Source organism: Ambystoma mexicanum, chromosome 3q (genome assembly GCF_040938575.1).
Source record: "Ambystoma mexicanum isolate Mex_15411 chromosome 3q, UKY_AmexF1_1, whole genome shotgun sequence".
Taxonomy (NCBI): Eukaryota; Metazoa; Chordata; class Amphibia; order Caudata; family Ambystomatidae; genus Ambystoma; species Ambystoma mexicanum.
This window is the reverse complement of record NC_090926.1, coordinates 1,146,088,747-1,146,105,006: the sequence shown is the minus strand read 5'-3', so window position 1 is coordinate 1,146,105,006 and position 16,260 is coordinate 1,146,088,747. Positions and strand designations below refer to the sequence as shown.

The following is a 16,260-nucleotide window of genomic DNA, read 5'->3' as shown; positions in this document are numbered from 1 at the left end:
ATGTAGGGTCAGGCCAGGAACACCAGCATGGAATGAGCAAGCACAACCTAGGGCATCACACGAACAGCAGGGCATACAACAGCAGCAGATGTCACAACAAGGGAGTGGCCAACCACAACAACCACAACAGCAACAAACCTATTCACCGCCACAACAACAAGTAGCGTTAATACAACCACCACCACAAAATGAACGAACACAATTGGGTGGGGTGACGGTGTTGGGACACAACCCTTACACAGGGAATGGCCAATCATTGTACCCCCAATAGGACAGCCCACAGACGGCCTTGGTGTGTCCCATCCTGTCAGTAACACCTAATAGTGCGGAGGAGCCACGCATAGAGGTAACGATAGGTGACAAAAAATTATCATTCCTTGTTGACACCGGGGCGACCCGGTCTTGCATAAGGGAAGGTAAATTTAAGATGTCAGGCGAAGCCATGAACACCCAAGGATTTTCTGGGGCTAAAGGGTTGGTTCCATTTACTGATAACGTTCCGTTATCTATTGGAGATTATGATCTGTCAGTTCCACTTTTGTATTATAGTGCCTCGCCAGTAAATATACTGGGGAGGGACATAATGAACAGGTTGAACATGACGATCTCGTTTACAGAGGATGGCATAATTTGCTCTACTCCAGGGATTAACATGCTCGCAGCACGACAGATTTTGCAAGCATACTGTGGACAGACAGCGATTAGGGCGGAGCCAGTAGATGGCGAGATATTTCAATATGGCACTGACATGGCATTTGCATGGATGCCAGGGATAGAAGGGAAAATATGGAGGAGACCAGCAGCCTATCTATTCCGACCAGAAACACCAGGTAATGAATTAGAAGGGAAGGTGTTTGCAGTGGACATTGAGAGCATTATTGCAACAGCTGATTATGTTGCTGTGCACGCCCAAGATAACGAAGGGAGAGCTTGGAGGGCGGTGATAGCACTAGCAGAAGGGTGTAGGCTGACCCAGGTGTCAGACGAAGAGCTGTTCTCAGAAGAAAAGGAAGAAAATGAAATGGTGTTCATGATGAGCGTAGAAATATGGCTAAGAGTGGCTCACAAACAAGTAGCACAGAAAATTGCAATGGCACTTGAGGCACCCGCAGGCACCCCAGTCCCATTTTTTAAGGAGGATATGTCAAAGGTTCCCAAATCATTATGGACTATTAGCCCTTATGACGTAGGATGCATAAAAAGCATAGGGGGTGTAAGGATAAAGTTGAAAAAGGGTGCCATATTACCAAGAGTGAAACAGTACCCATTGTCAAAAGAGGCAGATGAGGGCATATATGAAACCATAACGGCCCTTATAAACAATGGCATATTGGTCCCCTCAGAATCACCATGTAACACAGCTGTGTACCCGGTGCGCAAGGCTAAAGGGGGGTCTTGGCGCTTCATACAGGACCTCAGACCCTTGAACAACATAGTAGAAGCAGAGTATCCAGTAACAGCAAACCCGGCCACAATATTGTGTGGCATTCCGGCAGAAGCATCGCGTTTTACAGTGATTGACCTTAAAAATGCTTTTTTCTCAATACCATTACACCCAGACTCACAAGATTTGACAAGCTTTACTTACCGAAATACAAAGTGGAAACATACCAGATTACCACAGGGGTATTGTGAATCACCCTCAATTTTCAATAGAGTAATACAGATGGATTTGGGTAACGTTGAGGTGGAAAGCACAGTGTTACAGTATGTGGATGACATAATAATTTGTAGTACAAACGAAAGCAAATGTAGACAGGACTCATTAAAAATGTTGACAATATTGGCTGAGAAGGGGTATAAGGTAGACATGGAAAAGATACAATACTGTCAGGAACAGGTACTTTACATTGGCCAACTGATATCTCAACATGGAAGAAGGATTGCACCACAAAGAGCACAGGCCATCTCAAGCACTCCCGTGCCACAGACTGTGAGAGAACTACAGCAATTTTTGGGGCTGTGCAACTACTGTAGAGCATGGGTATTTGATTACAGCTCATACATAGGACCCCTGCTTGAGGGTTTGAAGGAAGCAAATAAAGGGGAGAAAAAGTTGGGATGGACTATGGAAATGAGGGAGGCATTTGACGAATTAAAAGACGCAATATCAACTGCTCCAGTACTGGCATCCCCAGACTATGAGCGGCGCTTCTTTATTTTCTCACATTGTGACTCAGCAGTGATGAAAGCAGTATTGGCCCAAAAAACTAGCATGGGCTATAAACCAGTAGCATTTTACAGCGGTCACTTAGACCCTATAATGTTAGGCCAATTCTCTTGTGAACAAGGTCTCGCTGCAGCTGCTTTTGCAGTAGAAAAAGCATCAGCAATAACTATGGGGTGTCCAACTACACTATTTGTGGAACATGCACTATTTGCGATATTGAATAAACCTAAGTCCACACTAACAACACAGAGGGCATCAGGTTATGAGATTATTTTGTCTAAAGCTGAACTAGCAATTGTTAGATGTAGCACGGTTAACCCTGCAAGGTTCCTAGCAGAAGTAATTGAAGAAGGAGATTACGCCCACGACTGCACCCAAGTAACTGAACTATACTCATGTACTAGGAAAGTTGAAGAAAACGCACTAGAGGGAGGTGAGCTTTTGTTTATTGATGGGTCATCAACTATTGATCAAGGAGATGGGATTAGAAGGACTGGGGCAGCTGTAGTAAAAATGATGGAGGCGCAGGTGTGTGTGGCTATGAAGTGTGTACAATTACCACAGCATTACTCTGCTCAAGCGGCGGAACTCGTTGCACTCATATTGGCATTAAAGGAAAGTTTTAATAAAAGAATAACCATATATTCCGACAGTGCATATGTTACATCCACTGTCCACTCAGGGCTATCAAAATGGAGAAGAAGAGGGTTTAGGAGAGCTGATGGCACTCCAGTACAACATGCCCTCTTGTTGGCTGAACTAATTGAAGTAATAAACGATCCCCAAGAACTAGCCCTAGTAAAATGCACCGCACACACCAATGGAGAAGACTATGTATCAAAAGGAAATGCTGCAGCAGACGCACATGCGAAATATGCTGCATATTTTGGTGAGATATGGAACCCCACCGACTCACAGAGAGGGAGAGGGAGGGGAATAGCGAGGGAGATGTTAATAAGAGAAGGGTACACCCATCTCCCAGCCACACAGATTATGGAGCTACAAGCGGCTGCACCAATGGCCGAAAAAGAAGTATGGGTGAAAAGAGGATGCACAATGTCACCAACTGACGCACTATGGCGCCAGGGTGGCACTGGGAAAGTTGTAATACCGTTGGCACTGTTAAATACCGCCCTGAGCCAATTACATCACCCTGCCCATACAGGCAAGGAAATAATTGCAGCACGAATTAGAGAAGATTGGTTTTGTCCCGAGTTAACCTCTCATGTGTCAAATTTTATCAGCAATTGCCTCACATGTCAACAGTTTACGGCCGGCCATACTTTAAAAGTGATAAGAGGTACAATACCCCGGCCAGAAGGGCCTTTTCGGCACCTTCACATTGACTATGTTGATATGATCAACATCTGTCAAGGCAATAGGTATATGATTGTAGTAGTATGCCCATTTTCTAGGTGGATTGAAGCAGGGCCCTGTTCACACCCTGATGCGTTTAGAGCAGCTAAATTCATAGTAAGGGAGGTCTTCCCCAGATGGGGAGTGTGCGAGGTGTTAAGATCAGACAATGGGCCCCATTTCGCAAACGAAATGTTCCAGCATATCACATCCCTGCTGAACATTAAACACAAATTTGCATGTGCATACCACCCACAGGCTAATGGTGTATGTGAACGCCTAAATGGCTTATTGAAGGAGGCAATTGCTAAAATACAACAAACAACAAAGAAAAGTTGGTTGTATTGCCTCCCGTTAGCATTGTTTGAACTTAGAAACAGGCCAGGGTCCGACCACCACCTCACCCCACACGAAGTGGTTACTGGACGCCAAATGCGCCTTCCCCTAACACCAACGTCAAGGGCATTCACCGACCACGAAAGTTCAGCGAATGTGTTAGGTGATGAAATGTATCAATATGTGTCTTCTTTGATTACTAGTGTCGTGTTTGTGTCTCAACAGCTCGAGCGCATACGGGGCGGGTCCACCAGCAATCAAGAAAAAGACGAAAGTACGGAATTGGGAAAGGAGAACTCCTGCAAACTTGCCAAAGGTGACCACGTACTACTTCGCAATTTCAATAGAAGGTGGCATGAGAAGAGGTTCACTGGCCCCCATTTGGTAGAGGACGTATCAACAAGAGCAGTAAAACTAAAGGATAAGCGTGCTTGGAATCACCTACATGACGTAAAGATCTACAAACTGCAGACCCGCCCCAGCGCCAACGACAGAGCAATTGGAAGAACAGCAACCACATCCCCTACAGCGGAAGAAAGTTCAACCACAGACAACGACCAAATTGTTCCCTCGGAGACAATAACTGACGAAGAAGGGAGTGATCCCCATACTGCCCACCCCATGATCACTCGCTCAAAGAGTAAAAATACTTCCGCCATTTGAGCACAAACCCCCCCCATTGACTGCTAAGTACAGTTGTAACTAAAACTGAAGGACATGATTGCACTAATACACATGTAAACACGTGAATGTTCTCTTTTTTCTCTCGCACATACAGGAACTGCGTAATATTGTATTGTTAAGAAAACTAATTAACAAATTCAGTGTGCAGGTGTAAATGGTGCTGCCAGACGATAACTACCCAGAAGAATTGTCACACCAATTTGTATACGAAATAAAGAGGCCAACATACTTAAAAAGGAGAAGGGTACGTGTATACTACACAGCCTTCCTCCTGGCCATAGAATATCACATGCCCCACCTCCGCCCATACTTGCCAGTGATAAGAGACCCATCACTTAGAGTAGCGTGGGAGCAGCTCTTCGCCTGGGCACTGAATGACTACTTGATAGGGAGAGCTTAAAAGTAACAAAACTAACATCTAATAACCAGCACTTTTGAGAATTTTCAGGCGGGCAACTGTAACGTCGCAAGAATAAGCTGCCAGGACCGCAGCAAGGTAAGAGCAAAATGCCGGTGAAATTAGCATATGTAATAAAAATAATAGGGATTTTTATGATCACCGGGTTCTTGGCTGCTTCTGTCTGGCAGTACAGCTATGCTATTGATTTTATTGCTGCACCCAAACTTAATATACCCCCGTCCCCTGCTGCAACAGGTGATACGTCAGGTGGTAATAGTAATTTTGCACCCAAGCAAAATAGAGTTAAACGCAGCACATACTCAGACAATAAAGGTATTGATAATTATGTACAAGACTCAGCACACGTCACAAACAACATATGGTACCAACACATGACCCGCATTGGTAAACAGACAACTGAGGATAGCTGTTACGTTTGCTCATTAATACCATACGCCATGAGCGCTTCACGAACATTTGTTGCCACAGAAATAGATGAAAAAACAGCACAGTGCGTAATATATTTGGCCCTGTTCCAAACAAAAGGAAGATTTCAAGGAACAGTAGTGCACATGACATGGAAAACACGAGACTCATACCCATATGAAAACAACTTCCTCAAGACCTATCTAAGTTATCACAAGACCAGTTTACATGCTGAAGCATTCAGGTACATAACAAGTGGCCCTGCAAAAGGAGAAACAAAGAAGGTAACACTGCAGTACCTACCATGTGATTGGTACGCCACTGAAGTTCCGGGTAAACAAGGATGCTGGGAAAGGCCGCTACTGACGATAACAGGAAAGGTGTTCCTGGGCAACAGCTGGGAGATAGGAGTGATTGGCAGCAACATGGTAACAAAAGAAACTATCTCAACTATCGAGACACACAATCATCGATGTTGGACGACGTGGATCAAGTATGTACCAATGCTCACATGGGTAGAAGAAGATGAAGACCCGATAACTATACTACCATTGACTGCACCCAAAGTATGCTATCAGCATAAAGGAGAGGTGGACGTAGGATATAACACCAATTGTGCAAACGTGATGGAGTTACCTGAGGGGGGAGCGGGAACAGCAGTAATAATGGACCATTATTGGGCCTGTGGGGAAAAGGCATATCACACATTGCCTCCCCTGTGGAATGGTGTGTGCACAATGGTACACGTCAATGTGCCATCACTAGTGGTACCTAAGAAGCATGTCGATGTGGCGAAATTTCCTAAAATGGATGAAGGGGATAAGAGAAGAAAGAGATCTGCACCACTCCAGAAGGAGCAAGGAAACAGGACCAACAGCAATGATACTGTACTAAACAGGAGAAAAAGACAAGGAGAGCCATTGACAGGAAATTACCTGTGGGGAAGATCGGAAACGGAACTAACATCAATACCGCCAGAACATAGACTATTCAGCAGAGCAGCAATGTTCTTCTCCTCAATAATACATCCGGGACTGCAGGCATACGCAAACGCAAAATGGCTCCAAATAACAAGGTGGGAACTAATGATGACCATCAATTCAACAGTAAATGGGTTCAACGCAATTAAAGAGGAGCTGCGAGCTGTAAGGATGGTTGCACTCCAGAACAGATATGTATTGGACCTCCTCACAGCAATGGAAGGAGGAGTTTGTGCAAAGATAGGACAATCTTGCTGCACGTTCATACCTGCCAACGATGCTGACAATGGTACGCTGACAGAAGCAGTTTCACAATTGGCCCAGATGCACTCCAAAATGATGGACGAAAGTAACGGTGTGAACAAGGATAAGAGCTGGTTTTCACTATTATGGTCATGGATGCCATCTTGGCTGTCAGATGGACTGAAAATAATAGTGGGATGTGCTATTTTGGCTGGAGCTGCCCTGATAATAATTAGGTTTTGGAAGGCCCGGAAGGCACGCACGACTGACGAGTTGCTGGAAATGGTGGGAATGCACCCCTTAATGCCAGCAGATGACGGCCAGCATACAGGTGTGATAATACAAGAAAGGGAGAAGTTGCGTACCCAAATTATCACCAATCATCTAGACCCACCATCAGTGAAGATCGAAAACCCAAGGAACCCCCGGAGCTACATAGGAAGATGGGTATACTGTACTCCTGGAGGGACATGTGAATACATGTATTGGTCATTTGAAGATCATGTAAACCATTATGGACATCTCGGCGGGATAACTAAGATATGGAGGGTAAGAGGAGATAACGAGAAGGATATGTTTGTGGTCGACAAGTCGACCAGAGGGGGGACTGAAGTGGGAGAATGGAAGACCAGGCTCCCGTCCTTCACCTCTCGAGCTTGGCCTAGAGGGTCACGGCCCAGACACCCGCCGCGAGAAGAGTTCGTCCAGTTACCAGACGACCAGGTACCATGGTACAGGAACATACGGATGTGTCCACCTGCCTGCCCAGCAGCCCGCACTGACCGTGCCGACACCTGCGGCTCGGATCAGCTAGACTAAAAACCACACGTCGTTAGAGATGCCATGACGACCTAGACAACGGGAAGCACATCTGTATAAATATACACACTTAACATTCCCACACCAATCTACACGAAGAATATACTCAGTGCTCTGACGTAGGCGACAGGCATATTCACGGACGTGCATCTTTATTATTTTTACATAGGCTTTCAGAGTACAGAAACGCAAGACGCATCATGAACTCATCTATAACGCTTGCTCATGCTTCCCTTGAAACCCGTTACCACCGTGAGAGGTATAATGGAAACACGATATTGGTCATAGAAATATATGCCACTATAATCTAAAGCACCCATGCACGAAATGGATCACTTATGCACCAGGCCCAAGTAGGCCTCAAGCAAGAGTTCCGTGGACATTAACAAAGCAAAAGTCAGGTTGCTGATCCTGCAGAATGAGCCTGGTGGAGCACCCAGCCAAGGTCGCAATGTTGCAAACCCACATCCAAGAACAAATCATCAAAGGCACGATGTTGCAACCTTGCACTCCGCGTACCAACGTTAGAATCATATCTACAAATTAAACCAGACACACAGTGGAAAAACAATATTAATTGTGCAGAATTCTGCCTCAAACACGGTCCCGCCTCACGTGACCAAGCCGAACCTGACGAGATGCCAAAACCCAGGAGAGACAGGGCGTCTGGGTCCCGCACTACGAGACACAGGCCGGGACACTTGAAAGGCTCCATGGACACCTGCTACAGTGGGAACGGTCAGCTCCCACCTATAAATAAATCCTCACATTGTCTGCATGTACCCATATTGAAACATTGTTGCAAACACGGGTACACCGAGAGCTGGGAACAACGGTGGTCCCAGGCTGGGGAGCTCACGGATGCACCAATCAGAACATGGGGCTCTTATCTCACACGTCATTAACATTAGCCAATCCTCAGGGGTCTTCATGTAACAATTCTTATGTATCTAATTGAAGGGACAACCCAGATATACCACCTGACTACACCTTGACCACTAATATCATTCTCTATATGTGTACTATACTAACCCTACCACTCTAGCAACCAATTATGAGTGGCGGTAGGTTTTTGTTAACTTTTTGAAGTGACGCAAGTAGCGCGTCATATTACAGTAAAAAGGGCCTGCGAGCCCCACGATTGTGTGTGTGTCAGGGCGAACGCGTGCGCTCCTTGACCCATCCCTGCCGTTTGCATAATAAACAGCAGAAGTTGCCTTGCTCCTTGTGTGTGCCTCATACTCTGTCTCGATCCGAGATATACACGGGAGGAGTTGGGGCCTCCCTGCCCGGAGGTCCGCGGGCGGCCCGGCCGACCCCGGCAGAATTTCCCCCCGACACATGGGCAAAATAGATCTTTATAGTCTTTATTTCAAACAAAATCGCCATGTACAGTGCCCAGAAAACTGAAATGTTAATACAAATCACCAGAGGCATTTCCTCCAATTAACTTCATTTTAGTTTATCCATGTCAACCAAGAGCTTTTATCTCTTCAATGTCCGTATTCAACAGCACTCTTGTCACCTCATTGCCTTTTTACTCCAAATTTGACTACATTGTCATCTCGCTGACAGGACTCAACTTTTCAGTGGGCATTGTTTGGCTCCCTGCTGGCTGCCTGTACCCTGATAATCTGCAGCTATTAACCTCCTCCCCGAATTCCTGTAACTCTCCATTATAATCTATGCACTCCAGCAGTGGCTCATACTGGTTTCTGCAGCGTTTGGGAAGGGACCCCCGCAAATATTTTAAATAGGCCCCTGTGAGCCTCGCAACTTCTCCTTCTGTCTCCTAGGTCCACATGTACCTTAACCTCAGCTAATCTTCATGCTAATTTAGCAACCTGGGTAGGTGCAGGAGTCGAATTTGTTTTCAAAACACGGCAGCAGGGAAAGCCTGCTGTTCAAAGCAAGCCCAGGGCTGCTTGCGCCTGTCTCCCTTCACACCCGATCTGGCTGCCTTCTGGCCGCCTTCCTACGTCAAACTCCCAGCTCTCAGTCTGAAAAAGCCACCTTACCTAGTGCTGATGTGATCCAGGCCCCTGCTTATCATAATGACTCACCTCTTGGGTTAATGGCAATTGCTTTGCTCAGGGCTGGTCATTTGGGGCTTGGGAGGTTGGCACCATGTTCGGCCCACCACCCCTTACTCCTCGAACTATGGCTTAATTAAGGATGTTTGGGTAGGAGTTTGGTCCCTTTCATTTGTAATAAGGTTGTGTTGCTAACCAAAAATGTAGTATGTGATAAATAGACGCCACATACCTTGGTGTTTCATTTAAGTCAAATGAAAACCTTCAATGAAGGCTGTGATACATGTCTGTGGTTAATTAATCTTTTATATCGTGCTAAATAATGGGGACCAGTCTCTAAGTGCAGGACCGGGACTGACCCCAGTGTTGCTCTGCCTTGTCTTGCTTCCAAGGCAAACGGTTGCCCCTGAGCTATCCTCCTGGCCCAGTCTGCTATAGTGACTGCACTGCATCTGCCTGTTTCAAACCTCCCTCATGTGTTATGTGGAAAAGGAGCCTAAACATCCAGGCAATGTCCTTTTTTCACGAAATGACAGCAGGAGTTCTGAAATAGTCCTGTTAAAAATAGCTGCTGAGAAGCCACGAAATAAACATTTGTTTAAATAAACCTCGCTGCTTAGGAACAGTAATAATGTTCTGATTGTTAATGCAAAATGCAGACCTGCAGGAGAATAAGCAGAGTATTGGCAATTCGCAGAAGAATACTTGGTTCAAGCTCAAAGTTCTCGATCGACCTTGACACGCCCTAGAGAGATATACCTAAATTCATGGAGGAGGTTGAGCTCACACGTGGGTATCTTCTGGTTACAGGCGAATTACTTGCCCCGTAAACCTATCCCAAAGTACTTTAACCTCCAGTTGCATAAAGGACTCCAGGCTCCTGTGTCCTCCTTGAGGGTATGAGACTCCCCTATCCTCTCTATACATGTACACAAAAAGAATGGATATCTCACATTATACGGTCAGCCTGACAGCTGGTAAACTAGAGAGACCAGTACTTCCTTCATCTCAGAAGTACGTTTTCGCCTAATCTTCTTTCTCCAGTATCAAGCGCATTATACAAAGATGAATTAATGACGAACACAGCAATGAGAAGTTTAAGGAGGGTTTTAACCTGACCTCGTTTCCCCTCCACTGTATGTCTGACCTGTTCCATCGCTGTCATTCTTTAACCTTTCCCACCTGCCTCCCTTCATCTCACTCCCCTAGATGTGGGTCTCCTACTCTACAAGGGTCAGCAGTTCACAGGAGCACGCCACCAGTACTAGGTTTTAAAGATCAGTGTGCACTGTGGCTGCACTGTGGCAGCAACGTCACTGCAATACCATTAACACACTTCAGAAATACTTATGTTCCCCCAACCCACCGCCCTGTTTCACAAAATAAAAAAATACTGTATTTGGGTCTATAGTCGTACAAGGAGTGTCCAAAGCAAGATTCTATATTCAGGTTGGTGTAACTGTGTAACCACTGTTCTGCAGAAGAATACAATACCCTTGTAAAATACAGGCGCATTGCTTTTAATAATGTTGGTTTTATTCATTATGTCTGCCTTTGGAAAGGATGAAAAACCAAATTAACTTTGTGGGGATAGTTCATCAGAGTGCATTGAGGCGGTCTAAACTCAACTGACATTACCTCACCTCCCGCCAGTCCTTTGTTATGAAGCCACTGCGTGTTTTATTACCAGCTATTTCCCCAATGTGCTTTCTTTATTCCTAACCTCATACTAAAGGGAAGCACTCACTCACGAATGACTATTTTCTGTTTTGTCCTCTGGACATTGGTTCCCAATGATGGGAAACTAAACATATACACGGGTGTGCATTACTTCAGTGTCTTGTGGTTTCTTGAAGGAACATCCCCAACTGGGTCGAAAGTTACTTGGTTATTAGTATAGTTGAACTTGATTATTTACCGGTTATCTTCATTACTCCTAGTCAAACTCGAACTCGCCCCAGAACTTACCTCTCTCCCACCGTCCCCTTGTGTATTGCACAGGAAGCAACGAGTATGTGCTTTTCTCTTATAGGCAGTGTAGCCGGACGCAGGGGGAGTTTGGGGGAGGGGAGGGTGGTAAAAGGAGACACTTATTGGGGAATAGCTGTTAAGAAGGTAGAGAGCTTTAATGAATAAGTGCTACATCGAGGAAGAGTAGGACTAGGAGTTAGGAAGTAAGCTTGCAAATTTCCACCATTGAAATAATGTTTTTTCAGTGGACATTATATTATCGATTCCTGGTGATCCAAGACCTACTCATGAGAAGCTGCAATAAGCAGGCTGCGGCTATTAACAGCCTGCCGGTTTCGTCTTACACTCTGGTTTGTTACTCATGATCCCCGAAACAAAGCATATTGAAACATTTATGCTATACCATTTCGATTGCCTAATGAAGTACAATGATGGTTTAGAAATATTGTTCTATACAAGAATTGCATTAACAAACACGTATCCAACATGCCATGGTTTGTTTTGCAGACCCCCTTTATCCTCTTCTTTCAGTATACCAATATTTCCCTATGGTTTTCTTTTCTAGAGTGACCCGGGAAGCTTGTCTGTTCTCGAACAGTTGGGCTTGGACCAAAGTTCGGATTTCTCAGACACCTGCGTACAGCAAAAGCTCGATGAAGAAAAGGAGAAAATCAGGAAGGAAATTCGCAAGGAGCTAAAATTTAAAGAAGGGGCTGAGAACCTTCGCAAGGCCACTACAGACAAGAAAAACCTATCCAATGTGGAGAATCTGCTCAAGAACACAAACCGGAAACTGGAGAAGCTGCACCAGCAGCTGCAGGACCTGGATGCACACATCATGGTTAAGGACCCTGATGAACTCGGAGGTAACATTTTACTCTTTTCATGCTCCATACAATGATAACAAGTCACCCATCTGAAATTAAATGGTTGGAAGTTTGGAGCAACGCTACATATGCTTTGATCGTTCTCCATTGCAGCATTAGGTCAAGTTCTTGCTATGACTAATGAATATGCAAATGGCTATATTGATATGAATTGAATGTATGTTTGTTAATAGTGGAAGTCCAGAACGGCCACTGGATTTACCCCATTAGGAGTGTCTAAGTGTATAGTTGCGTGGTACAAGCCACACCTTCCTTTTGCCACTTGATGCCCACCACCTCGAAAGCAGAAGGTAGACTTGTTTCAGGCATAGTAGAGCTTATGTATCCTGTCCACTACTTGAAGGCAATGTGGCTCATTATGGGTGAACATCAGCATAGACCGATCTTTTGCAGGAGACAGTTAAGGCTTTTGTTTTTACACGTTTGGACAAGTGGCTTGTCCCGTAAATTAGGTTACCTCTGTTCTTAACTAAGTAGATCCAACTAGTGAAAAATGCAGTGTTGAGCGCACAATCCCCACATCATGTGCTATCTGTATTGATTACTATCTCTTCTAGGTCGGAATCGAGCTGACCATAACCTCGAAAGCGTAACCATAACCTAAGATCTTTAGACAATATATACTAGAAGATCTACCACCACTACCAGCTGCACCTCATCCGAGGTATTCTACCTTTTCTCACCTTACCCCAGAGGCTCACTGTCTCCAGCGCTCTGGTTCTCTCCAGACTGGACTACTGCAACAGTCTTTCTCAATCTTCCTACCACTGCTCTTTGACCTCTTCAACTTATCCAGAACAGAACCGCAAGACTTCTCCTTGGCCTCAAGCCCATGGACCGCATCTCTCCGGTGCTGAAATCACTCCACTAGCTCCCTGTGTCTGCAAGGATTAAGTTAAAGTCCCTCTGCATCGTCCATATGGCTTTCTGGGGCCCAGAACCCTATTATCTAAAATGCTCTCTTCCTAAATACTTTCCATCAAAAGCCCTCTGCTCGGACTCCTCCAACTCTCTGTGGGTGAGACGTTTTTCCAAACAAAGATTTGGGGCTAGATCCTTATCCTCTGCAGGTGCCTCCCTCTGGAACAGCCTACCTGCCTCTCTGCATCTTGAGCCGGACCACCTTAAATTCCAGAAACTAATCGAAACATCTCTCTTCTCTTCCTCTTTCTCTCTTCCTCTCCCTTGATAACCTCTCTTCTCTCCTTCGTTCTCACCGCCAACCTGTTTAATCAGCTGATTGGTCGCATGGTGTACCCCCAGAGCCTCACCGGTCCCAGGCTCCCCCGCCATTCCTGCACTTGCCTCCAGTCCTACGCACTTCTGCCTCACATTACTGCAATAGGAATACATTCCATGAGTGTGGCACCCACTCTGCACTTAACCCAGGCCCTGCTGGACTGGGTGCACTTGCCCCCCTCTCCATACCTCGTGCTTCTGTTCTGCGCACTTGCACGACCTGGAATGTACTAGTTTGTCCTGTCCTCCACTCCCTACCCACCCTAGCTGCCTGCATGCATAGGTGCATTGTTTTTTTTAAAAAAAACTTTATTTATTGAAGGTGGTACACGTCGCTCCATCAACATAGCATTCCATATAATTCAGTAATTTAATTAACAAGTATCCAAACACAGTAAAAACATGTAAAGTCTACACAGCTGGGTCATTTCCAGGTCTAGCCGGGCTGCCACCAGCCGACCCCATTTCACACAAGTATACTCTGAATGGAGCCCAAATGTCTTACTAGATCTCAGGAGTGATATTACGTACTGTTCCTCACATTCATTGACATATGACAATTCTTTGAGAAAGTGATTGATGCGTGGTGCATGTGCACTCTTCCATTTCTGTAATATACATTTTATAGCTACTATGCGTGCCACATTAGTCTTCTGGTCACTTCTGAGAACTTCCCAATGTCCCCAAATAGATATTTCTAGGGCGTTGGGTCACCTGGGACTTGTGTAATTTCTGCTAGGATGGACGCTACTTCTCCCCAGAACCTGTGAATGGGTGGGCAGCTACAGTACATGTGGACTGAGTCGGCCCGGTCGCTCCCGCATTTCTGGCAGCTGTCCAATCCGTCTCGTGTGAATTTAGCTATCTTCTCGGGTGTGTAGTGCAACTTATTTAATACCTTAAATTGGATCTGGCGTAAGCCTGCGTTAATAGATACCCTTTTGGTTAGATCACAATATCTTTCCCATGCCTTGTCCGATATGGTGGTTCCCAGATCAGCTTCCCAGGAAGTTTTAATCTTGTTTGTCATTGGCATGGTTGCCTGTACGACTGCATAGAGCCCAGAGACACCGACTCCCGCCTGTGTGGACAAAGCCGCGAAGCATGGGTGTGGGGGAGGCTCGTCGGGGAACAGAGGCCATCTGGCCTTGAAGGCCATTTGCATCCTATATTGTAGTATTTTCAACTGATCCCGCCCCATCCCAACCTTAAATTCCTCTAACGTTATGAATTTGCCATTGGGGTAGATATCTTTAATTTTGAATTCCCCCTCTGGGTCCCAGGTTTTCCTGACATCAGGGTCATAAGATGGTGCTATGCCGGAGAAGTTCCAGAAGGGTGCTTCCGAGTAATAGGGAGTCTCTAGTTGGAGCCTGCGGTAGAGTCTAGACCAAGCATGTACTGTTGTGCTGACTGGATCGAATGGGCAGCCGTCTTTATGCTTAACTTTAAAGATTATGGAGCGTAGGTCGGTTGAGAGTGCCGAGTGTTTCTCAATACATATGTGAGGCGAACTGTTCAGCTCATCATACCAGAATCTAACAAACTGAGCTTGCGCCACCAGGTAGTATAGCTCAAAGTCTGGGGCCCGCTATGCCCCATTTGTTGTATGGCTCCACCATTTTTTCCCACTTCATTCTGGCCGCTCCCCCGCCCCATACAAACTCTAATGCTAAGGATCGGAGGGCTGCGAAAAACTGTGCACCCTGCCATATCGGTAAGTTAGTGAATATATATAGTAGTTTCGGCAGAATTACAATTTTCAGTATAGCCACTTGACCAATAAGTGAGCTAGGGAGTTTTGTCCATAGGCGAAGTTTAGTGGATATGCTACTCAATAAATAGGTGTTTATGATTGTCAGCGTGCAGGGAGGCTCTTTCTCCAGAAACGATAATACCCAACTATCTTATTTTAGTGGGAGACCACTGCAGGCCATGTGTGTTATTCGGGCATCGCGTGGCGGGGGTCAGGGGAAAGATCTCAGATTTGGATCTATTGGCTTTATAGCCTGAGTATTCGGCAGACTCATGAATGGTTTCGATCGCCGGGCCCAGATGTATATCTGGTTCACGGATATACAGCCGTGCATCATCCGCATATAAGAATATTGATTGGCTGAGGCCTGCCATCGTTATGCCCCTCTGTCCTTGATGATCCCTGATGGCTGCTGCGACTGGTTCCATTGTAAGGGCAAATAGTATGGGGGAAAAAGGGCATCCCTCTCGCGTGCCCCTACCCAACCCAAATCAGTTGGACAGCGTGCGATTAGTCAGCACTCTGGCTCCAGGGTCCGAGTATAACAAACTGACACATTTCAATCCCAAATTTCTCAAGCACTTTAAACAAATACAACCATGATACTGAATCAAATGTTTTTTCAGCATCGAGCGATACCGCTACTGCCTGGGCTTCAGGTTTTATCTGGGCCATGACTCCAAACAGTCTCCTAAGGTTTACAGCCGTTGATTTTGGCGTCACAATTGATCAGGGACAAGGGTCGGTATGAGGACATCTCGTCGGGTGGTCCCCTAGGTTTCAATAGCACTGTTATTATGGCCTCTCTCATTGAAGGTGGCAGGGTTCCCAGCTCTATAGCTTCCTCCCAAACCGACAACAGCACCGGGGTCAGTTCCTCGTTTAGTTCCTTATACAATTCTGCTCCTAATCCGTCCGAGCCCGGTGCCTTGCCGTTGGCTAATGATTTGATCGCCTCTG

General features: G+C 45.7%; 1 protein-coding gene across 5 annotated transcripts in view; it reads left to right on the top strand.

Moving 5' to 3' along the window:
- Positions 1 to 16,260, top strand: part of LOC138447689 (serine/threonine-protein kinase N1-like) — a 1,645,716-nt gene that overhangs the window by 457,556 nt on the left and 1,171,900 nt on the right. For 3 of the 5 annotated variants that reach the window (XM_069603962.1, XM_069603960.1, XM_069603961.1), the window contains exon 2: positions 11,984 to 12,284. In XM_069603962.1, the coding sequence (XP_069460063.1) occupies positions 11,984 to 12,284 (301 nt within the window). Of the gene's footprint in view, positions 1 to 4,087; positions 8,589 to 11,983; positions 12,285 to 16,260 lie in introns of those variants that run through there. The other 2 variants (XM_069603964.1, XM_069603965.1) reach the window with 1 other exon arrangement.